The sequence below is a fragment of the Chiloscyllium plagiosum genome, chromosome 26 (genome assembly GCF_004010195.1).
Source record: "Chiloscyllium plagiosum isolate BGI_BamShark_2017 chromosome 26, ASM401019v2, whole genome shotgun sequence".
Classification (NCBI taxonomy): Eukaryota; Metazoa; Chordata; class Chondrichthyes; order Orectolobiformes; family Hemiscylliidae; genus Chiloscyllium; species Chiloscyllium plagiosum.
This window is the reverse complement of record NC_057735.1, coordinates 22,029,026-22,055,254: the sequence shown is the minus strand read 5'-3', so window position 1 is coordinate 22,055,254 and position 26,229 is coordinate 22,029,026. Positions and strand designations below refer to the sequence as shown.

The following is a 26,229-nucleotide window of genomic DNA, read 5'->3' as shown; positions in this document are numbered from 1 at the left end:
CTCACAAACATGATTGAGTTTTTTGAAAACGTAATAAAGAGGATTGAAGAAGACAGATCAGTGGATGTGATCTATGTGGATCTCAGTGTGGCATTCGACAAGGCTCTCCATGGGAGATTGGTTAGCAAGGTTAGAGCTCATGGAATACATGGAGACTAGTCATTTGGATACATAACTGGCTCGAAGGTAGAAGACAGAGGGTGTTGGTGGAGGGTTGTTTTTCAGACTGGAGGCCTGTGACCAGTGGCGTGCCACAAGGATCAGTGCTGGGTCCTCTACTTTTCGTCATTTGTATAAATGATTTGCATGTGAACATAGGAGATATAGTTAGTAAGTCTGCTGATGACACTAAAATTGGAAGTGTAGTGGACACTGAAGAAGGTTACTTCAGATTTAAATGGGATCTTGATGATAGAGTCATAGAGATGTACAGCATGGAAACAGACCTTTCGGTCCAACCCGTCCATGCCGACCAGATATCCTAACCCAATCTAGTCCCATCTGCCAGCACCCGGCCCCTATCCCTCCAAACCCTTCCTATTCATATACCCATCCAAATACCTTTTGAATGTTGCAATTGTACCAGCCTCCACCACTTCCTCTGGCAGCTCATTCCATACATGTACTAACCTCTATGTGAGAAAGTTGCCCCTTAGGTCTCTTTTATATCTTTCCCCTCTCACCCTAAACCTATGCCCTCTAGTTCTGGACTATCCCACCCCAGAGAAAAGACTTTGTCTATTTATCCTATCCATGCCCCTCATAATTTTGTAAACCTCCATAAGGTCACCCCTCAGTCTCCGACAGGGAAAACAGCCCCAGCTTGTTCAGCCTCTCCCTATAGCTCAAATCCTCCAACCCTGGCAACATCCTTGTAAATCTTTTCTGAACCATTTCAAGTTTCACAACATCTTTCTGATAGGAAGGAGACCAGAATTGCATACAATATTCCAACAGTGGTCCAACCAATGTCCCGTACAGCCGCAACATGACCTCCCACCTCCTGTACTCAATACTCTGACCAATAAAGGCAAGCTTACCAAATGCTTTCTTCACTAACCTATCTACCTGCGACTCCACTTTCAAGGACTATGAACCTGCACTCCAAAGTCTCTTTGTTCAGCAATGCTCCCAAGGACCTTACCATTAAGTGTATAAGTCCTGCTGAGAATTGCTTTCCCATAATGCAGCATCTCGCAGTTATCTGAATTAAACTCCATCTGCCACTTCTCAGCCCATTGGCCCATCTGATCAAAATCTTATTGAAATCTGAGGTAACCTTCTTGGCTGTCCACTATACCTCCAATTTTGGTGTCATCTGCAAGCTTACTAGCTATACTTCTTATGCTCACATCCAAATCATTTAAATAAATGATGAAAAGTAGAGGACTCAGCACTGATCCTTGTGGCACTCCACTGATCATAGGCCTCCCGTCTGAAAAACAACCCTCCAGCAAAGGTCTTCTACCTTTGAGCCAGTTCTGTATCCAAATGGCTAGTTCTCCCTGTATTCTGTGTTTCCTCCGGGTGCTCCGGTTTCCTCCCACAGTCCAAAAATGTGCAGGTTAGGTGAATTGGCCATGTTAAATTGCCCATAGTGTTAGGTGAAGGGGTAAATGTAGGGGAATGTGTCTGGGTGGGTTGCTCTTCAGAGAGTCGGTGTGGACTTTTTTCCACACTGTAAGTAATCTAATCTAAAAAAAATCTAACCTTACTCACCAGTCTACCATGGGGAACCTTGTCGAATGCCTTACTGAAGTCCATATAGATCACAAGTACCACTCTGATCTCATCAATCGGCGTTGTTACTTCTTCAAAAAACTCAAGATCATCTAGGCCAATGGGCTGAGGAGTGCCAGATGGAGTTTAATTCAGATAAATGCGAGGTGCTGCATTTTGGGAAAGCAAATCTTAGCTGGACTTCTATACTTAATGGTAAGGTCCTAGGGAGTGTTGCTGAACAACAACACCTTGGAGTGCAGGCTCATAGCTCCTTGAAAGTAGAGTTGCAGGTAGACAAGTATGCTTTCCTTTATTGGTCAGATTAATGAGTATAGGAGTTGGGAGGTCATGTTGTGGCAGGACATTGGTGCAATATTGCTGTTGGAATATTGCGTGCAATTCTGGTCTCCTTTGTATCAGAAGAATGTTGTGAAACTTGAAATGGTTCAGAAAAGATTTACAAGGATGTTGCCAATGTTGGAAGACTTGAGCTATAGGGAGAGGTTGAGTAGGCTGGGGCTGTTTTCCCTGGAGCGTCGGGGGCTGAGGGGTGATCTTATAGAGGTTTATAAAATCAAGAGGGACATGGATAGGATGGGGGAGTCCAGAACTAAAGGGCATTGGAACTTAAGGGGCAAAGTTTTCACGCAGAGGGTGGTGCGTGTATGAAATGAGTTGCCAAAAGAAGTGGTGGAGGCTGATTCAATTGCAGCATTTAAAAAGTATCTGGATGGGTATATGAATAGGAAGGGTTTGGAGGGATATGGGCCAAGTAATGGCAAATTGGACTAGATCAGGTTGGGATATCTGGTCAGCATGGGTTGGACCAAAGGGTCTGTTTTCGTGCTGTACGTCTCTATGACAGGTACAAGTGAAAAGATTCAGTATTGTTTGTACATATCTAATCATCAGAAATAAAAACCAAGGTTACAATACAAAGGGGTAGTCATATGCCAGTTTCTGATAGTCTGAAATTTACGCATGTTGTCAGTCAGCAAACACAAACACTCAGCTACATTGGACTTGGGTTTCCACAGAACATCACATGATAAAAGTCAATCATTAACTGAAATTTAATGCTGGCCAATTTAATTGAGCATCTATCATTTAGTACAATATTCTGAATAGTAATGTGACAGCATAATGATACACACATGTTTAACAGTTTTTATGATAACAAAACCAAAGATTATAGCGGGTGATCTATGGGATGTGAAACCTAGAATATCACCATCTTGAATCTCAGGAGCCTGCCTTTGTGCTTTAAGACCTAAAGAGAATCACACAGGCTATAAAATGCTGAGCTTCTCAGTGACCCCATTACTAAAGTGGTGTAAATTCTTACCTGGGTCACAGCTGCAGGAGTAGCTATCCCAGTCATCACTGCAGTAGCTGTTTGTAGGACATGGGCTGGAATCACAGGGATCAGGAATGCTGCAGCCTCTCTCCACATTCACCTTTTCAGCATGGTTTATATTCAATGCCACTGCTGTGGATGGTGTCTCACCAATACGAATCCCCTGAGGAAAGAATTGCTCATTTTACAGCAGCTCACGCCAGCAACAAAATCGTTTGCATCTGTATCTGTTTAAGATCATTCTTTGTGCAGAAGTATTATGGTTCCTTTGTTTTTGAATTTCCACACTTGCGACTAAATTGAAATGTCAGCTGGGTTTCCATTCAGGAGCAGCTGTGAACAATAATTTTGCGAACTAAAGCCAGCTGCCAAGGGAACACTCTAGCTTTATAATCAGACAATTTTGTAGGGAATCAAGAGATGGACTTCGCAGCAGTGTAGAAGCAACAGGAGTGCAACATTGATCTCACAGTCAGAGGCCTGGTTTTATTTCCTACAGATTGCCGAATTCTCCAAAGGCAACTGGGCAAGACTCATTTCATTCTGACAGGTCACAGAATTGAAGGATTTCAGCTCACATACTGCAGAAGAGACTCTCAGTGAAAAAGTACACTTGTGTGCTTGATATGAACCAATTGCCAAGTAGCACTGATGTTGATCAGGGAACCTGGACGTTAAATTCATATATGCCACACATTCAGACTGAGCTCAGACCTTTAGTCCATACATTCCTGCCATGAATTTACCAAGGTCTGAGCCTGAGTAGGTGATATCAGTCTGTTATTCAATCTCAGGACCAGCATAAGGAAACCTGATTGTCATGTTCTAAATATCTACACGTGAACTTCTAATTGAGGCTTACAGGACAGCAACAATCTCGAAAATCCATGCTCAATTTTCACCTTTTAAACCAAAAGTTGATGAGGACAATTGCTGGTTAATTGCCACCTTGCCTCATGTCAACCAAGTAACCATAAAGCAGGGAGTGAATCGAATAACTTTGTTGTTTCTGTGACTCTGCAGTAAAAAAGGTAAAGTCACCATAATCTTAACAGACATAGGGCTATTCTTTCATTAGAGAGAGAAAGAGAGAGAGAGAGAGAAAGAGAGAAAAACCTCAGTGTGAAGAGAGGAGAGTCCTTCATGGTAACCTCAACTGGCGCAGATTGAAACCACACTGTTGGCAATGTTCTGCAATGCAAACTGGCTATCCAGTCAACTGAGCTAAACTGACCCTATGGCAGACAATATGGGACTATCATTCAATGAGCTATTATTACATTAGAATCCCCACAGCACGGAAGTAGGCCCTTCTGCCCAACAAGTCCACACTGACCCTCAAAGAGTCACCCACCCAGACCCATTCCCCTACTTTACATTTACCCCTGACTAATACATGACTAATATTGCATGGTCAATTCACCTGACCGGCACACCTTTGGATTGTGGGAGAAAACCAGAGTACCCAGAGGAAACCCACACAGACGGGGGAGAATGTGCCAACTCCACAGAGTCACCCGAGGTGGGATCAAACCTGGATCCCGGGCACTGTGAGGCAGCAGTGCTAACCACTGAGCCACTGTGTTGTTATGGGATGAGAAATCTAAATAACATTTCAACCACTGAATGTAAATGCCATAACATAAAGCATTCGTTTATTCACAAGTCTACTGAGGAACCAAATAGCTAGAAATATTGAAAACCATCGATAATATCCTGCTGTTTGTCATACCTGTATACATCCCCGGAACCCATGAAGAACACTGCCATCATTTCCTGAGACTCCACCGACACTGATTGTTTTCAGATTCAATCCATGCAGCTCGCTACCAATTTCGACCATTGTCTGTCGAATCGAATGGAGTCAGAAATCAATGGGAAAATTCTCACAAGAGCCATAACTCATCAATAAAGAAAATCTCACTAATGTATTAATTGTTTGCTCGACATAATCTATTGTGTCAATGAAATCAGACATGAGGTTTGGTTCGTCTTCCTGATGAAGGGCTTTTGCCCGAAACGTCGATTTTACTGCTCCTCGGATGCTGCCTAAACAGCTGTGCTTTTCCAGCACCACTCTAATCTAGACACTCGTCTTCAAAGGGCAATTCACAAAAGCCAAAGCATTGTCTAAATGTTCTCAAATGGACCTCAACAGATGATTATGAATATGCCCTGATTAGGATAGACATTATAAAATGTGGCAGCATTTTTCTCAGTTTGATGACTGTTAGGATAGTGTGCAAAATGAAGTGGAGCTTTCTCAAACAATTACTGAGTGGACACAAGACTGAATGCATTAAACTGTACTGTCAGAGATGCCAGAGCAATGGCTGGCATGTAAATTGAAAATCAGGCAAATAAAGGTGAGAAGGGAAAGATTTAACAATGACCTGAGGGGCAACTTTCTCATGCAGGGGGTGGCATGTGTATGGAACAAGCTGCCTGGGGATGTTGGTACATTTAAAAGGCATCTGGATGGGTACATGAATAGGAAGGGTTCAGAGGGACATGGGGCAAATGCTGGCAAATGGGACTAGCTCAATTTAGGATATTTGGTCAACATGGATGAGTTGGACCAAAGGGTCTGTATGACTCTATAGAAAGGTGGTGACATGATGGCAATATCACTGGACTAGTTATCTTGAGCCCCAGGCTAATGATCCGGGATCATGGATTTGAATCCCATTACAGCAGATGATGACATTGAGCTATAAGGAGACACTGAATAGGCTGGAGCTGTTTTCCCTGCACCATTGGAGTCTGAGGGGTGACCTTATAGAGGTTTGTAAAATCATGGGGGACATGAATAGGGTAAATAGACAAGGTCTTTTCTCTGGAGTGGGGGAATCCAGAACTAGAGAGCATAGGCTTACAGTGAAAGGGGCAAGGTTTAAAAGGGATCTAAAGGGCAACCTTTTCATGCAGAAGGTGGTGCGTGTGTGGAATGAGCTGTCCAAGAAAGTGGTGGAGGCTGTTATAAGTACAGCATTTAAAAGTCTCCTGGATAGGCATATGGATAGGAAACATTCAGAGGGATATGGGCCAATTGCTAGCAAATAGGACTAGATTAATTTAGAATATCTGGTTGGCATAGATAAATTGAACTGAAGGTCCATGTTATGCATCTCCATGATTCTATGAAATTTGAACTTAATTTTTAAAAGTCTGGAATTAAAAGCTAACCTAACAGTGACCATATAAACATTGCTGACTATCGTAAAAATTCCTCTGACTCATGAATGCACATCAGGGAAGAAATCTGCTTGGCCTGGCCTACATGTGACTCCAAAACCACACCATAGTGGTTGAATCTAAACTGCCCTCTGGGGATTTAAGGATGGGCAATAAATGCTGGCCTATGCCCACATCTCATGAATGAATACGTTTTTAAAAATCAACTCAGAAGTCTGAAGTTACCAATGCTTGTCTAAATTTAATAGACATCAATGAAGTATCTTGATGAGTCTGATTACTCAGCAATGGATACCTAAAAAGGACAAATGTTTTATTGCGTTTGAAGAATACCAAAATTCCTTGGTTCAAAAAACCAGAGACGATTTCTCCATACAAAAAGGTATTTTCAATTACTCAGAATGTTCCATTCTCTGCGAGCATAGGGAGAATTTCCTTCTCTGGAGAAGTTTAGAAATGCTCCTGATGGTAAGATTGTGTACAATGTTATGGAACAGACCAGAACCCCTCAAAATATTTTAAGGTAGCCTAGACCCTAACCTTTTCTGATTTTAAAGACAGATGTATAGTCTGTTTCAGATGCAATATGACCAGTAAAACTACTCAACATTAAATGGAAGACAATCTATTTAAACACTGTAGGTAAAATATAGCCAAAGAAAGAGGAATTTTGAATAACGCAACTCTAATGGAAACTTAACAGACTAATAGATACAGTAACCATTACTAATTAACTGCTCCAATATAGTAACATGCCATAACACACCTTGGCAAAAAGGCAAATTCAGACACAGATTTTCACATGCAGTTCTCCAATGCGGAAGTTAAAAAACAGAGAAAATTCAGAGAGAGTAGCAGACAAGAGACATTTACCAAAGCTTCCAACTATGTTGAGACCCCAACAGCTTCTGATGCTACTGAAAAACCAAAATCCAGATTTCCTGATCTATGAGAGCTGTCCACATCCATTCAGGCTGTTAAAAAAAACTCAAGGCCTCTCAAGCTGTTTACTCCAATGGTGTTCAATAGTCATCTTGGAACCGCTGCCTTACAACCTTTCTTCAAAACTAAACAGGACAAAATAACCTCTAAAAATGACAGCATTGTTACAACATTGGTTCCAAGATGTGGTAATAGTGAGGTGGTAATACAGAGGGAGACATGGATCTGTTTCATAAATGTTTAACATATCTGAGATTCTCAAGTGGCTATGGGGATACATCATTGGTTTGTGGTCAAGAGGTGGGAAGAACGTATGTGGCTTTGCTCATCAACTAATGCAAAAGCCAATTCCCTGGATCTTGGATACTAATAATTTAGAGTCTTTCTTCATATGTTTATCTCTGACATCATCTCCTCGATAATCATCTCCAATCGCACAATACATCGCATTTTCCAACTTGTATGATGACATCAATATCAATATTTCATTAAAGAACTTTTGGCTTGTAAGAGAGTCAGCCATCTCCTTATATGAAAGATATCAATCAGTCAGAAGCAAACTATGCTTTTAACTTGAATTGTAGTTATTGACCAGCAAGCACTGGTTTGTTTAAATGAGATTGTTCCTTTCCCTTTATGCATGCGTTATTCAAGGACAGATCAGTATGTGAAGTATGATTACAATATTCCTCACCTTCAACGGTTATCTTAGACCTCTGTTAAATACCCCAAAGCAAAACATGTTCAGCTTCTCCTCAGCCAAATTACATTGCAGTGCAGTGCAATACTAACTCTTGTCCACCCTTGATAAACGTTAAATGAAAACATCCTTTTACATGCAAAGGAACACACCTTGATGGAGCCTTTCAAGCAGCAGAAGTGAAATGAAATATGCCTGGGTGTGTATTTGTGCACACATATGTCAGTGTCGGGGAAGTGTTGTTGAGCAGTGTATGGTAAGTATATCCAAGAAGAAGCTTATGGAGTAAGTGTGGCCTGCAAATTCTTTTTATCTCATTCACAGTTTCTACACTCACATTTTTAAGAAACATTAGCTTTCAATATAATTTCCTTAAAGTTCCCACGTTTGATTCCATGAGTAAACATTGACAGGTGGAAGAAAGAAAAACTCAAAGAGGTTTTTTTTTAAATAAAGAGCAAGACAATAACTCCAAAAATACTAGTGCCCATTAGGATCCATAAAAGTCGTGTGTGCATGGATGTGGGAGATTTGGACACTGTCCCCAATGAATACTTTGTGTCGGCCTTAACAATGGATAAGGATGATACATGCATAAACATTAGGGTGGAGGACTCAGAAATATTAGAATTAGTTAATAGAGAGAGGGAAAGAGAGAGAGGGAGGGAAAATATTAATGTGTTGAGCAGCTAAAAGTGGCCAAATCTGTAGGCTCAGATTAAAGTATTTCAGGCAGTTGAAAAAGGCATGAGAGGAAATATCAGCAGTCCTGGCATGTAAATTGAAAATCAGGCAAATAAGGTGAGAAGGGAAAGATTTAACAATGACCTGAGGGGCAACTTTCTTATGCAGGGGGTGGCACGTGTATGGAACAAGCTGCCTGGGGATGTTAGTACAACATTTAAAAGGCATCTGGATGGGTACATGAATAGGAAGGGTTCAGAGGGACATGGGGCAAATGCTGGCAAATGGGACTAGCTCAATTTAGGATATTTGGTCAACATGGATGAATTGGACCAGTAATTTTCAAATTCTCTCTAGCCACAGCTGAAACAGCACAGGATTACTAACATTGTCCCATTATTTTAAAAGGGAGAAAGTGAGGACTGCAGATGCTGGAGATCAGAATCGAGACTATGGTTCTGGAAAAGCACAGGTCAGGCAGCATCTGAGGAGCAGGAGAATCGATTCAAGCATAAACCCTTCATTAGGTAAGATGATTCCTGATGAAGGGCTTATGCCCGAAACGTCGATTGTCCTGCTCCTCGAATGCTGCCTAACCTGCTGTGCTGTTCCAGCACCATACTCTCGACCTGTTATTTTGAAAGCAAGGAAAGGAGAGGTCAGGAAATTACATGTATATCAGTCTAACTTTAGAGATGGGCAAGCTATCAGAAAGAATTCTGTGGGACCGAATATGTGTGCACTTGGAGAGACGGGGAGAGTCAGCACGGATTTGCTAAGGGAAAGTCATGATTGACAAATTTGATTGAATTTTTTTTTGAGAAGATAACCAGCAGTGTTGATGAGGGCAAGGCATTTGATGTGATCAACATGGAGTTTTACAAGGCTTTTGATAAGGTCCTTCATGGATGATGGGTCAAGAAAGTAAGAGACTGTAGGATCTGAGGTGAAGTGGTACATTGGATCCAAAACCAATGGAAAGACAGGAAATAAAGGATAACAGAGAGGGATGCTTCTGTGACAGGAAGTCTGTTTCCAGTGGGGATCTGCAGGTCTTAGCATTGGGACCCTTACTGTTTATGGTGTAGATAAATAGTTTGGACTTAGAACTTCACCGACAACATGATATGGTAAATATGAAGAATAGCGACAAACTGCACAAAGGATGTCAACTGACTGGTCAGCTGGGCTGAGCAGAGCAGTGGAAAATGGAATTCAGTCTGTAAAAATGTGATGTAATGCACATGGGGAGGGCTATTAAGGCAAAGGATTACAATATGAAGGAGATGACCTTAGAAAAGTATTGAAGATCAGAGGAACCTTGGTGTGAAAATCCACAGATCCCTGAAGAAACCAGCACAAATGGATAAGATGGTTAATTAGCCAAGGCATATAATAGAACAGAAGGGAGATTATGCTGGAACTGTATAAAAAGCTGGCTAGGCTACAGCTGGGGTATGGTGTGCAGTTCTGGTCAACACATTATAGGGGAGGATGTGATTGCACGCAAGCAATACCAGGTTACTGTCTGGGCTAGAGGGTCTGAGCTATGCGGAATGATTGGATAGATTGGGACTGTCTTCCTTGGAGCAACAAAGATTGCATGGAGCCTGATAGAAGTTTATAAGATGAAGAGAGGCATAGACAAGGTGGATAGAAAGGCACTTCTTCCTTGAATAGAGAGGTCAGTAATGAATGGGCACAAAAAGGTAGAAAGCTAAGAGAAGAGTCAAGGAGAAATGTTTTTTATCCAGACCCTGATGTAAGTCTGGAAATCACTACTTGAGAGAGGTCGGTGCGGAAGTTTTCATATCATTTGAGCAGTATACTGACATTCACTTGTGTTGAAATAGCCTTCAGGGCTGTGCAGCAAGAGCTTGAAAATGGGATGAGTGTAGTCAGATATTGGTGTGTAGACACAATGGGTCAAATGGCCTCCTTGAGCGATGTAAATGTCTTTGATTGAATAAGAAAAAAACTGTTCCCTCATGGGTTTTAGGCAGCTATTTTTCATCAATGAGGAAAGAAGTTTTACTTGCTTTCCAAGCTGCAAAACAGCCAAAGCGTTGAGGTTGAAGCTTTCACTGGACACCCAAGCTGTTGTGGCAACAATGGTTTTTACATCAGAATCAGACCAAAAGCCAAACAAGCTATTAGCTCAGACATGCAACTGGTAGAAGGGGGTCATGGAAGAACAGACTAGACCATGTGATGAAATGAAAAGAGAAAATGGTACTGCATGGAGACATGACTGAAAAATTCAATGTAAATGGAAAGCAATGCACTGATCCAAATGTTGCAGAGGGTTACCGTCCTTCAATTACTTTAGTGAACGATTTTTCTTCTGCAAATTAATTAGTGCTGATTTTAGACGTGAACGGAGTGGAATGATAAGGCTGCCAAAATGTTATTTGTTTTTGTCCTTTCCCGCCTGTCTTGAAGGTGTTACTTATTCTGGGGTAAGGCTCAATGAGGAGTGGCACCCTTACGATTCACACAATTGATTATTCTTCTGATTGAACCTCAACACTAAAAGATTGAACATTTGAATAATTATCATGAAAGCCACCTGACTGATGATCAATTGTTACCCAGGATCTGTTTGAGTACCCACACTAATGATTGAGGAATAAAATCAGAAGCAAGAGTCTTCTTATCAAACTTAATTAATGACAAACGCGCTGATGTATAGATTAGAAGAAAATATATTTACCAACAGATTTAATTCCAAACTAATTCAAGTTTCCTCTTTGTTCCAGTCAAATAAAGTAAATTGAAAATTTGAAACAGTTTTTCATGTCGACAGTCCTTACCTGGTGATGTCCATAGTCTATAGACATGAGAGCTGTGTATTTGGTTTTCAACTCATCTTTGGAACTATTAAGTTCTAGCTGCAAGTGATGCCAATCACCATCATTTACTTTTATTTGGTCCATTGTCAGTGCTGTGATCCGACTGCTTGAGCGATACACACTTAACATCACATTTCCCTCACTGAGCTGTAAAGATGGTGATACATGTTAAACATGCTAATGAAAGCAACACCGAGAAAACACATTAAGGCAAACAAGAAATTTTAAGATGTGTCTTTGATAGTGACTTTTTTTGAAGTACAACTTCCCAAGGCACTGTACAGGGGAATTATCAAACATCATTCAACTTAGAGGAATGCAGATGATATTAGGACAGGTAATAAGTAGGTTCTAAGAAGTGTCATGTAGGAGGAGAAGAAATGTGGAGAGGCACAATGGTTTCAGGAAGTAATCTCAGAAGTTCGTTCCAGACAGCTGAAGACACTGCCATTAATGGTGAAGTGATGAAATCTGGGGCTGACCATATGTATTATGACCAGAGGTAGGCCGCTCAGCCCATCCAAGGCTGATCGGATTACTTCACATTCCTACCTAACCCCGACAACCTATCACCCCTTGCTCATCAAGAATTTACTTTTGCCTTAGAAACACTCAAGAACTCTGCTTCCACCATCTTTAACCAAAGAGAGTTGCAAAGACACACAACAATCTGCAAGAGAAAACAAAATATTCTCCTTAACTCTATCTTAAATAGATAATCCCTCTTTTCAATCTGTTACCCACTACTTTTTCCCACCTTATTAATTTGTTAATCATTCATTGCTATTTTGATATTCTATCCAATCTTCTGACTTGTCATAATTCTTTTTGCAAGCACATGTATTTTTCCTTAGTGTCACTGTTAAAATTTTAGATAAAAACTTGGGTCCTCCCCTTGGAATTTTTCTTTCATGCTAAAATGTATGTTTCCTTTATATTCCCTTACACCGCATGTTTATTAACCTGTTCCGTAAGCTAATTTATAACTTCACCTTAATTAGCTCTGCTTTCATGACATCATAATTGGCCTTATTTAAATATTAAATATTTGTCTTGGACCCATGCTTCTCTCCTTAGATTGCATGTAAATTTCAATCATATTATAGTCATTGTAACCCATGGGCACAGTTACTATTAGCTATACATTATTATACATTAATTAATCAATCTAATCTTGTTGCACAAGACCAGGTTTGGTGTAGCCGGTTTTCTGCTAGGCTCCAGAACGTGCTGTTCTAAGGAACTATCTTGAGCACAGTCCCCGAACTCATCTAGGCTAAATTTGCCTCTTGGATTTTTCTGGTCTCTATGTAAATTAAAATGCCATATGATTATTAACCTACCCTTCTGAAAGCTCCAACTATTTCTGACTCGATACTCTATCCAGCCATGTGGTTATCAGGGGGTCTTTGCACTACTCCCATAAATGACTCCTTGAGACATGTCACAGGCTAGAATTGGAGGGGCCAGGACAGGGAGGGTTTTTTTTTAAAAGAAGCATAAGATTGCTAAATCACAGCTTTGTTTTTGGCTGGGATCCAATGTAGATCAATAAGCACAGAGGTGAGGGATGAACAGAACATGATGTAATTTAAGATATAGTTTGGATGAGCTCAAGATCATGGAGAATGCAAGGTGGGAATGTGGCTGAGAAGCTGTAATAGTTTATATTTTAAAAATTCATTCATGGAATGTGGGTTGGTAGATATTGCCAATGGGGAGTAGGTGAGGTCTGCAGATGCTGGAGATCAGAGCTGAAAATGTGTTGCTGGAGAAGCGCAGCAGGTCAGGCAGCATCCAGGGAACAGGAGAATCGACGTTTCGGGCATAGGCCCTTCCTGAAGAAGGGCTTATGCCTGAAACGTCGACTCTCCTGTTCCCTGGATGCTGCCTGACCTGCTGCGCTTCTCCAGCAACACATTTTCAGATATTGCCAATGCCTAGTTGCCCCATTTGCTATAGTTGAACTCAATTCCATTAGGGAGGGAGTTCTAGCATTCTGAGATAACAAAAGCATGAATGAGCGTTTCAGCCAGCAGCTGAGCTGATGCAGAGGTAGAAGCGGACTACATTATGGAAGTAAATGAGGACAGTTTTGGTGAGAGGGAGGAATATCAGGTGGGATACTCAGCTCATAGCCAAATCTGTTGGCAAAGTGACAAATGGTCTGGGTCAGCATCAGCCAATGGCTGGGTGATGAGTCTGAGTCAGTGATTGGGACTTGAGTTTGTAGTGGGAATAGAAAATGATGGGGGAGACTCAGTAGCACCGGTTTTCTGGGTGAAAAGAGTACTTTTATGTTTTCAATGTAATATCTGAAGCATGCATGAACAATGCTGTTGTAAAGCACACCAGATGACATTTAGTTACTGATTTGATACCAATGCAATGGTGTCATTTTGGGTCTTCACACTCCAGCTAATGCTTTCTCTCAAAACTGAACAGCTGAACTTGTGTTAAATACTATGAAGAGCTCCTGCAACAAGCCAGCAGCGTTATTTAAGGGGATCATCCACTTACAGGTTAGTTGCTGGTTTTATTGTTAAACAATTCTACACATTTTGGGGATTTGCCATAATTATTTCAAGATTCAAATATCTATTGGGAATGGTGTAGCAGGTGATGAAATACTTCATGCTGACTTCAAGACTTCTATGGAAGCTAGTTGCTCCCAGTCATGACTGCCTGAGGAGGTCTACATAACAGTGAGAATAAACAGAAACCATACGTGCAGTTTAAACAAAATGGGTGATGAGAAGGAGTAGTAGCAGAATTGGAGGTGGAGCGGGAGGAGAAACAGTGTGATACCAGTAACTGGAATTCCTCATTTACCAAGAGTTCTATCCTTTATCTTTCCTCTGTCATGGACCATCATGTCATTCCCATGATCACAGTACAAAGACAAGACTCAACAAAAGTACCCTTTTCAAACCAACCTAATTGCTCTTGTGCATTTCCTCATTGTTTCCTCCTGTATGTCTCTGCCTGCTCTAGTACTCCTATCAAGTGCAGAGACTGGAACAGAGAGTGAAGTGTGTCACTGAATGTGCTACAATATATTTGGATCAATGTCATGTATGAATTGCTGTCACTGAGTGCAACAGACCTGGATGTGAGGCTTGCAACATTGTTAAATGTTTGATCATGGGTAGAAGCAATGCATATTAGATATGTGTTCTAACTGGGAGAGATCTCTGACAGATGATTGTTGGGTTATGATGTATTAAGCAATGGCAGAATTTGTGTTTGAAGATTCATTCACTGACCTTGACCTGTTGTAAGAGGTCATGAAACTTCTCGCAAAATTGAGTTCAGGTGCTCAGAGCTAATAGGTCTATCATTTACTTCCATGATGATCTGTTATCATTGTGTGACTGGAGGGCCTCCTGTCTATTACAGTGCAGTCTATCTCCTGTCCATTCCACCTCCAACTAGACATCTAGTGCGACATTAGCAAGTGTTGCTGCCTAGGCTCTCTCATAGTCAGCTATTGACGCATATTATTCTGAAGGACCTTAGTACTTTAAGTAGCCACAACGTACTTTAAGAGGGGCATGTTAATTATATGCAATCCAGAGTTAGCCTTAGGTAGTGCCACCAAGTAATTATGTTCAGTCCCCTCTTGATACATGCAATCAATGAACAGTGCAGTTTGGGTTGTTTGAGTGCAGCCATTATCATCAAACAGGTCACTCAAAGTTGCATGCCGCTTGCCTAACACAACGTGTGTGCAATGCAGATATACATTGTGATTCCGGTTTCCTTTTATAGGCACTATCAAAGTTAGTCATGCTCTACTTTAAGTTTAACCAATATTTCACTGGAGGAAATTTCTGGTCATCCAATATTGAAGGTTGGACTAGTGTGACAAATCAGACAGTTCTAATACTACTTATTCCTCATAGCATTCCTCCTGATGTTATAGTGCAGGATTGAAGTCAAACAGAATCAAAACATTCTCCTTTTTCATGGAGTTATGGGTAGCATGTAACAGGAGTCTGAAGTTCTCCACATCTCTATATAAAACAGCATTACAGCTCCAAGTTTATGCACAGCTGTAACTCTCACCACATGTTCCGAAGACCAGGGATGCAACGTGGGCATGACTGACCAGTAGAGGGCAGCTGGAACATTGTGTGAGATAATGCAAGGCACCAACAAGTGGAGTTAGAGGAGAATAAGCAGCTATGACAAGATGCGTTCAATTTGATAGATTATATTTTCTGCTCCTTCATTTTCAATAAATCTACATTGAGTGTCTGAAATCTCTGATTTCATTTCCTTTCTAACTCTGGCCATTAGGATTCTAAGGACATTTTTTACGACATGACCCATTAGAGAGTGATTTTCCATCTTGCATTCTACAGCACCAGGACTCTGAAAAAACAACAGAAGTCTCAGCTCAACTTTGTCAGTAATAATAGTCAATTTTTCAATTCTGAGCTCTCGTATTGCACTAAAAATTTCTTTTGCTCTTTCATCCCGGCCTGGTGCCTCTCTATTCTTCGAATCAATTTAAAGGCAGCCTCACAGTGATTCTGCAGCACCACTCCGATAAACAAACCCAATGATGAGACAATTGGCCAAATTAAACAAAGTGTTTTAAAACACTGCAACACATCAAGTAACTGGGATCTCTGTGCTCAACCATTTGGTCAGCTGCTGCTTACTAATTATTAGTCCTGGCTGTCAGTAAGAAATCTTGCATTGAACATTGATAGAAATGTCATGCTCCATGTACATCTTTTTTGCTTAAAACTTATTCCTTCTCCAAAACTTAATTGCTCCAATTATATCTTTGTAGTCACTACTTATGCAATGTAATCACAGGAAACAAGCTAGCTAATAATCCCACTGTAAAGATTCTCAGACAGTGAGACATAAGGGTCAGATAATAGTTTTTTGTGTGATATTGAGTGAGGGGTAAGTACTGAACAGGATACCGGGGATAATTCCCTTGCTTTTTATTTAAACAGTGCCATTCACAGCACCCCTTTATATGTGGTACTCCCTTATGATGACTCAAAAAAAAACTGTGGATTCTGGAGATTTGAAATACAAACAGAGCGCACCAAGAAACCCAGCAAGTCTGGTAGACCTTGTGGACAGAGAAACAAAGTCAGTGTTTCAAGTCTGATTTGACTCTTTGTCACAGCAACATTCAAAGAAGTGTCACATCAGACTTGAAATATTAAATAGCTTTCTCTCCACAGATTCTACCAGAGCTGCTGAGTTTCTCCAGAACATTCTGCTGTGTATTATTATACCTCGTAACCACAATGGAGCATTATTGCAGCATGGATTCTCTCCTCAGGTCTCAGAAGTGGAGGGGACTACCAATAGCTGACATCAAGTATTTTGCATGTAGCACAAACTTAATTTATTCATGACTGAAAACAAAGAAATGCTGGAAAATCACAGCAGGTCAGGCAGCATCCATGGAGAGAGAGAGTGCAAGCTAATGTTAGCTTGCTCTTTCTCCACGGGTGCTGCTGACCTATTGTGATTTCCTGCATTTTTTGTTTTCGGTACACATTCAAGCATCTGCAGTAATTTCTTCTTTCCTTGATTTATTCATGTCCGCTTACTCATGAAACATCCAAACTGAATGGCTTATAGCCTCCACTGAACATTACTCAGACCAGGGCAACCAGGTCAGGTCCCTCAGACAGAGTCAGAGCAGAACGGGCAGCTATAACTCCCAAGATTGGCAAGATTTCAAACTGGCAATGCTGGCACTTTCTTTTAGAAAGAGTATGTTTTATACAATGAATGGAACTAATATTGGGCTACACTTTAAAGCAATAAAATCACTCATGTATCATTATCAAATTGACTTCAGACAGACTGATTCCATTATAGGAACAGTTCATTTTTCATTTCATGTTCCTAATTTTTTTTGAGCTGTTCTGCTAAGACAGCACTCACAACTGTCATCATGTACAATCTGGGAGAGTAACATGGGAAATTTAGATGTCAAACATATCCTGAGATCTTGTACATCATATTCTTCAGTATTCATATTCAAACACAAATTGAATAAGTGCATCTTTCTCATCAGCGTCCCATGAAGTTATAAAAGCCTGCTGTCTGTGTTTTAGGATGATATTTTTGATGCACCTGTCGACCTTTTGACTGGAATAAGGGGTTGTCAGTATGAAATAACCAGATCAGTTGGGGTGGGGCTCAGATATGTTTGACTAGTTGTAGCTTTAAGATGAGCTCGAGGTCTGTGATTCATATTTATATTGTATGTTTTAATGCAACGACGACCAGCTTGTGGTTGCATAGTTTGCTGAAATTAAATAAGTCTTAATAAGAAGGGCCCCTTGCCCAAAACACAATATACTTTACTGCATGTTAGCAATCAGGTACAAGTTGGTTTGTAAGATAAACATGGATATAGAGCGGCACGGTGGCTCAGTGGTTAGCACTGCTGCCTGACAACACGAGGGTCCCAGGTTCAATTCCAGCCTTGGGTGACTGTCTGTGTGGAGTTTGCACATTCTCCCTGTGTCTGTGTGGATTTCCCCCCACAGTCCAAAAATGTGCACCTAGGTGAATTGGTTATGTTAAGTTGTCCATAGTACTAGGTGCATTAGTCAGAGTGGAATGGGTTTGGGTGGGTTACTCTTCAGAGGATCGGTGTGGACTTGTTGGGCCGAAGGGCCTGTTTCCACACTGTAGGGAATCTAACCTAACCATATAGGTCTTCGATCTACAACTGTTTTGCCTTACCCCCACCCAAACCAGTAAGATCTCATCAGATTAGGTGCAGCTTCATGGAATCTCCAACATTAACTCATTCAGAACCAATTCTCTGTACAGCAGGTTATAGCTGTTTCATTCAGTGTTTCACCCCAAAACATAGATAAAGATGGGCTCATATTGATTTTTTTTTGACAGTGGTGATGACAGATTGGTCATTATATTCCCCCGATTTACTTTTTCAATTACCTTGGTGGGGTGTTTAATGGGCAGCCAATTCATTCTTTCCATTTTTGCACCTTCAGAAATTAACACATAATCAATGCTTCAGCTTGCAAAATACTGTGAAAATAGACTTCCCTAAAGACTGGCTCCAGTCTTACTTCTAAAGCATGAAGGATTTTTTTGGAGGATGTTCTTTTGGAGTGGATGCATTTACTTTCTCACTTAAAGTACTCCTGTCATTATATTTCAAAATGTCAGCTTTCATAAACTGAAAGGACCTGGAGTGTGAAAAAAATATTAGGGTTCTGCTGCAATGATGCATTTGTTTGTTATTGCCTTCTTTGTGGGTGAATGTAGCATCTTAAAGATGTTGAACCTAGAGAGATTTTATTTACACATAATGAATGATGGATGTCTGTATGCAGTAAGTGAAGAGAGAGTCCATTAAAATTATGGGCATCCACAAGAGAAATGACATGAATAATCATTAAACGTATAATTGCCTGAAAACCTCCATCAGGGACAGTCAAATCCATCTTACATACTCCTACATTTACTTCTGTCAACCATATTTTCATTTGTTTTTGCAAAATTTATTATATTAGGATGAGAAAATACATTTTGCTTCAAAGAACCAATAATGACTAGAAATGACTGCATACATTAAAAAGAGATAAACCACATAATCTCATAACTTTCCCACTGTCAATTATAGCATAAAAATGGGTTTGGATAAACGGTCACACCCAAGAAACTAACCTGGCTACCTATCATTTCGAGATCACCTGCTTAGTTTAGATAGCTTCTAACACCTCCATTAAAATAACAGACAAATTCCAACTGAATATGATAGACTTGCAACAATGCTTATCTCATTAATTTCTTGCCTCTGGGATTCCCAAGTATCAGAAAGATTTCTAACCTATATCTAAATGATGGGAATACTGGTTAAATTTGGGGAAGTGACTCTCTACATGTTCTCATTCTTATTTTTTCTGAAGCTACTTAGATAGATTTTTATTAAAGTAGTTAAGTCAATATGATCTCAATCTAAATTATATCTGGCTTGCTACAAGAACAAACGCAATATAAAGTTTTGACCCTTTTTTTGAGATTGTAGTAGTTGTGGCGACACATCATAGAAGGTTTCAAATCACAAAATTTCCAGCGATAGATTCCCAATGCAGGAAATATATGCCATAAAATGACTTCAGTGTCCCCACAAATACTACTAAGAATTCATCCTAAAGAAAGTACCTTTGGTTTTAAAAAGGCAGAATAAAGTCAAAAGTAAAATATGAAGTAATTATAACTCAACATTACTTCCACTAATTTCAAGTTCTTTTTTCTTGCAATGATAATTATCAAACATTGGGTATTCTTGTTGGTTAATTCATGAAAATCCTAAATCCTGATGCAATTTCAGTTCAATTTATTTGTCCTCACAAATGATAAAATGTAAATTTAAAGCTGTTTTTGAGATCAGTAATGTTCATATCAAATAATAATTTGAGTTTAGAGGTTTATACATACGTCCTCAGCCTAATTATTTAATTCCAAACACAATTCTCACACTTACAAATTAAGTGAAAAAAAATGCTTTTTCAAACATCCATGCAAATAAATTCCCAGATAATTAGCTTTCTAGTGCTAATTAGATAAATATCACCAGGAAATTAGTATCCCCAATCTTCATGAACTAATACTGGCAGATTATTTATTGATCATGAATTTGGAAATTGTCTCTAACAACTCATCTTAAAGAGGGCACCTGCAACAAAGGAGTATTCTTGTTGCACTTCATCACAATCTCAATCAAGATTAGCTATCAAATTGTGGAAGTTAGCATCAGAAGCAGCATACAGTTGAATCAAGATGTTCCTTAGAGAAATTTTTAAGGTAAAAACATAACAGGAAAAAAACATCAAAATTATACTGAAGAAAAAAATGACAAGATTAACAAAATGCGAACTAAAAAGGAAGTTACTTTGATTTAAATTTGTGATGTGTTAATGCTCACTTGAGAGTAACTATTATATTGGTGAAACCAGACCTCCCATCATGTATAATTTTCTGCTTATTTCTGTATCACAGTGTGATTTGAAAATTTGTGAAAACTCTTCTCCTGAGCATGTTGCAGTTTCAACCAAAAGAACCAAAATGACATGGACTTGTCTCTGCACAAATATTGGCTTGAAGAATTGTATTATTTTATCTTGTTTTCATCTTAATACACTAGCATTCTTACTGATAGCCAATTTAACAATTAAAAGTTTCCCAGGAATGTTGAAAATAATGCGCCAAACTTAGTTTTTGCTCTTAAATGTTTCTTCCAAGTTAACACGGGATATGAAGGATAAATATACATCCCCACACGAACAATCTGTAAAGGTTTAAATAGAGCAATAACAATGTCAAAACTGACCAACCTGAATGCTAACTGTTGAGAACTGACCAGCTTCTATTCGAATAAAGATGCCAGTTGCTTGCCGTGTCCGGAACATCAGACCAATGCACCAGGGTGAAGTGATTGTGTTGACAAGATTACTCCAGGAAACAAGGCTGCTCCCGAGAAACCGTTGTGGACTGGCCATTACTGAGAAAAAATAAAACAGTTCATTACTATATTCTTACGGGAAGGTTACATAAAATATTAACTAAACACTGAAGTAATTTTTCAATCCATTGTGCTATCAATAAATAACTAGCCGCTTAAGTGAAGCATCCGTGAATTTTAAGAGCTTCTACATGTATAGAGCACTATGTGTCACAAGTTCTTCTCATCTTTCAGAAGATGCACTCTGAAACGGAAGAAAATGGAAGAGGTCTGATAGCTAATACATATCAACTTATCCTAACATACATAGGCTAAACAGTTTGACAATAAGTAATTGATCTTAAGTGTCGTTAATTTAGTTTTGCTTTCCTCGGTTGCTGTCATAACAGTTATGTATTTCCAGGATTATTTTTATTTCTTAGCAAATCTGTTAAATCAATCAGGTGATTAGTTGGCGAGTTCAAATATTGGTGATTGCCTGTAAATCGGCAAATCAAGGTGAAAGCACAAGATTTGTGTTATTGGGCATGAACATTGATTAAAGAGAAGAATAACAGAAGAGACAAATCATTTAGTCATGATGTGGAGGTGCCGGTGTTGGACTGGGGTGGACAGAGATAAAAATCACACAACCCCAGGTTACAGTCCAACAGATTTATTTGGAAGTAGCTGATGAAGGAGCAGCACTCTGAAAGCTAGTACTGTTGGACTATAACCTGGTGTTGTGTGATTTTTAAAATCATTTAGTGATTGGGTACAATGAGATTCATTAATTCTTGCATAGATTTACATATTGGAAATCCACTGGAAAGACAGAAATTCCACGAGAGGGGAAAGGACAAAACTGACAACTTTGCATCCATCCTTCTTGAACTGTATCATCTGCACTCATAGAGAACATCAAGTCCAGCCCATCCTTTCACTACTTTGTCAAAAAAATCCAAATAACCTAGATGTAAAGAAATGCATTCCATGTTCCATCTCTTTTTGACACAGGGAAGTGATGATGTAGTGGTACTGTCACTTGCCCAATAATCCAGAGAGCACATTGTAATGTAATAATCCAGGTAAATGTTCTGGGACCTGAGTGTGAATCCCACCACAGCAGATGGTGAGATGTGTATTCAATAAAATCAAGTCACGATGGTGAAACCATTGCCAACTGTTGTATAAACCCATCTGGTTCATTCATGTCCTTCAGGAAAGGAAATCTACATGTGATTCCAGACCCATAGCAGACTGACCAGACAGACCATCTGGCACTGACTAATGCACTGGTAAATATTATCCCGTTGACCCTGAAAATTCCTCCTCACAAACACTTGAGGGTCTAGTACCAAGGACAGTTGCCTCACAGACTAGTCAAGCAACAGCCTCACTGAGTCATATTCACAGATTCATATCTTACACACAACAACGCAGAATACAATCATCATCCTGCAGCAGATGCAGTGGCACAGTGATTTATAGTTGGGAAGGAGGGAGAAAATGAAAATCAAACAAGGATGCTATGCCATGTTTCAGCAAGGATTGAGTGTTAACGCTCAGAAAGAAAGCATTTTGCCCTTCTTGCCACTTTGGTAACATGAAAGTTATCCAATAAGACCCATTCCATGCTTTTTTACTATTACTTTGCTCTTATCATCCCTTCCAGTGTGGGTTCAATCTTCTTCTAAAATTTACTATTGAAACAAGTCTTACAGTCCTTTCAGGCAGTATATTTCTGATCACAATTAAGTCCCATCATAAGCAATGTACTCATAATAAACCTGTCCTGCCACTTACAAAGATTTGTGATCGGAAACCTCAGCTGCCTCAGTTTTAAAGTACACCATTTACTTTTCATTGTCTCTTCTCATTTTTCCTTTCAAACTGCATTACATCCATACTCCTTTGTGCTGTCTTACAATATGAATTGAATGTATTTTTTACACTTGAACTTGCTTCACTTTACTGTGAAATATGAAACCCTTTAAAATAAAGCTACAGAAAATATAAAGGAATGTCATTCCCTCTGTGCACAACTCAAGTTTCTATTTCCTTATACCGATGGAGGCAATGCTTGGATTTTGGTTTCTAACACAATTTCAATTTGTTTTGTTTCCATTCTGTACTGTGCAGAAAAGAGTGGAGGAGGAAGATAAATCAGGAAAGAAATTCAATCACAGATAGTGAGTGGGTTTTCCATACAATTCATTAGTTTATAGGACACATTGCGTTTCTAGTTCAATGACACAGTTGAAGTTTGATCTGTGTTGCCAAACATCTAGAACTGCTTATGTAGTGGACTATGCCATACCATTCTTGAGTTTTAAAATATAAACATTTTGAACATAAAATCAGAAACTAAAAGGATAATTCAGCATCCATGCACCTTTGACCCTACTACAAGATACTCTTGCACACAAATTCAATCAACTGGCTTTGGGTTTTTATCTTAAGGTAAACTGAAATTAAATTGCCCAATAAATGTCACTTTGCATTTATATTTTAAGAAAGACATTGTTTTGTCAGTGTTATAAAAATTTATAAAAGTTAAATTACATTTAAAATAGCCTCAAAGGATAAGTAATAGAGTGACATAATTATATGACACCAACTTTTCAATTAAATAAATTGATGTTTGAGATTACGTTAGACTTTGCAAAAAAGATACGAAATGGAATGAGTACTGAACATACCTGGTTTGACTTTATGTATTCAATAAGGGCATTAGGTTTGCTGTAACAGGAAGTCTCTTGAATATCGGACAGTGTTGAGGAAACATAAAAGAAGGAACTGTGACATGGCACATAGCAAGCGTAACATCCTTGGAAAGGACAGAATAATCAAGCAACAGCCTGACATAGTCATACTCTCAGAATCATATCTTATAACGGCCAAGACACCTTCATCACCAATGGCTATATCCAGAAAAAAAAACAAAAGGAGAGACTGTCTGGGATGGAGGTGAAGGAGTTGTCCTGCAGTCCTCCACATTGACTCAGAGAGTAGTAGGGGCGTGGAACGCACTGCCTGCAACAGTAGCAGACTTGCCAACTTTAAGGGCATTTAAATGGTCATTGGATAGGCATATGGACGAGAATGGAATAGTGCAGGTTATATGGGCTTCAGATTGGTTTTACAAATCGGCGCAACATCAAGGGCCAAAGGGCATGTACTGCACTGTCATGTTCTATGACTGCACCTCATTAAACCTCATGGCATCAGGTCAAAAATGGATGAGGATAGCTCCTTCTGATTATCACCGATCAAAATCTCTCACAGCTGTTCAATCAATCAGTTCTTCTCTACATTGAAAATCATTTCAGAGAAGAACACAGGGTGGCACGGATACAGAATGTACTCTGTGTGGGGAACATTAGTGTCTATTCCCAAGACTGGCTTGGAAACACCACTACTGACTAAGCAGGCCAAACCTTAAAGCACATGCTGCTAACCCGGATTTATACAGCGCGGGGTGGTTGGAACCAGCAAGAGGGAAAAACGTACCTGTCATTGTTCTTATCAATCTAGTTCATATAGATGCATCCATCCATTACAGTATCAGTTGAACTGCCCACCATATAGCACTTACGGAGTTAATGTCCAATCTTCATATTGGGGATACCCTCCATCATGTTGCCTGGAACTACCACTAAATGGGATAAGTTGTGAACAGACTTCGCAACTCACTATACTCTGCAATGGCTTAATCAAGTAGCTCGATTCCATTTTTTCTGGGGCAATTAGGGACGAGTAAGAGAAACTGACATTGGCTGAGATATCAACATCCCAGCAACGTGCAATGACAACAAAAAGGAAACCCTTGGCCTATAGTTCTCAAGGTTTTCCTTTCCATGGAGCCTTCCTGGCCTCATAACTTTCTCTACTACAGTGTAATTAGTAAAGTATTTATTGTCAGCATTACTTCATAACTTCATCACAGTTCTATCATCGAATTGTCAGGTTGCGCCTTAGACTTCTTTGCATCTAACAATTCCTATCTTTCCATTTGCACAAGTCATTATACGCATTTTCTTTTGTTCATTGGGAGCTAAATGTTCTGAAGCTTGCTAGTGCCTTTCAATATTAATTTGATTCCCACATTATAGGATTTTAAATTGATGGCTGGAAGCTGTGTAGAAATCAATAATTCATGTAAAATTTCTCTTCACAGGAAAATAGCACTTTCATTCCTGTGACATCTTGCGTGGTGAAAACTGACATTTACACATACTGTCACTTGGAGCAAAGTTTCATTTTTCTGCACATATTTTACAAAAACAAACTCACTCTAATGCCAACAAAGAGCCAGGCAGAGAAAGAGACAGAGCTTTTACCTGATTCAATGGTAGACAGTACATTTGCCACTGGGAAGAGGAGGCATCCTAAGAGTTCCAACCAGGAATGACTGTGAATTTCCTTGGAAGCTTAGGAGATGCACCTCTTCACCTGGTCATGCCACAGCCTGTGTATCTGTTTTGTAAATTTTCCTTTGCATGCAGATGTTGCTGAACTTCTCCAGAATATATGCAAACTGTGCAGATTTAATCAATCTTTCACACTATCATATAACACCAGATGGTTCAGATAAATCTGTTTCTGTCTAAAGCTCAGTTGTAATGGTTTTGTTGTGAGCCATTTCCCTCTGCATGATCCATTCAGAAAATTCCATATGTTCACAGGCAGTGGGATTTGCGTGGGCTCAGTTTAGCCCTAAAGTTAATGGCTGTCTGTGGCTTCATTATCCCAAGTGTGCAAATTAATTTCCCAAATTAATTAAGCCAAGGTAAATTTGCATACTGGTTTCCTAGTACATACATACCTGAAGAGCATAAGATGGCAAAGTTTCTTTTGAAACAAATTCTTGATTGCAAATCATTATTAATAAATATTTTGAACTTCTGTTGACAATCTTTAAAGAAAAATAGCTTTTTTTTAAACTATCTCAACCTTCAAGAACTGTTTATTTCCAAGCATACTGACAGCTATCATTCAAGGTGACCCAACAACAGGGTTTTAGCAGAGTTGGAAATAGTGCTCATCTTTTGACGAAAAGGTCCAAATGATCAACTATCTTACTTGGTTTTCATTTCCAACTCCTACTGTTTCTGCTGCACAAGTAGGCAATAAATTAATTCCATTAATCAATATTGTGTGAATTATTCCTAAAAAATGTTCTAACTAAACAAAAGGAGCATTTGTACATTTAAGACACCAATTCCAAGAAGGAGGATGACCTACCCAATATACTGTATTTAAGACCTAAGAATACCTAGATAAAATATAAACAAATACAGACAAA

The 26,229-nt window shown here is 39.5% G+C and overlaps 1 protein-coding gene across 1 annotated transcript in view; it reads right to left on the bottom strand.

Moving 5' to 3' along the window:
- Positions 1-26,229, bottom strand: part of LOC122562939 (cadherin EGF LAG seven-pass G-type receptor 2-like) — a 94,893-nt gene that overhangs the window by 57,135 nt on the left and 11,529 nt on the right. Inside the window, exons 5-8 of the mRNA XM_043716241.1 lie at positions 20,815-20,981; positions 11,414-11,599; positions 4,812-4,925; positions 3,068-3,242 (exon numbers count right to left, since the gene is read on the bottom strand). Of these exons, the coding sequence (XP_043572176.1) occupies positions 3,068-3,242; positions 4,812-4,925; positions 11,414-11,599; positions 20,815-20,981 (642 nt within the window). The remainder of the gene's footprint in view (positions 1-3,067; positions 3,243-4,811; positions 4,926-11,413; positions 11,600-20,814; positions 20,982-26,229) is intronic.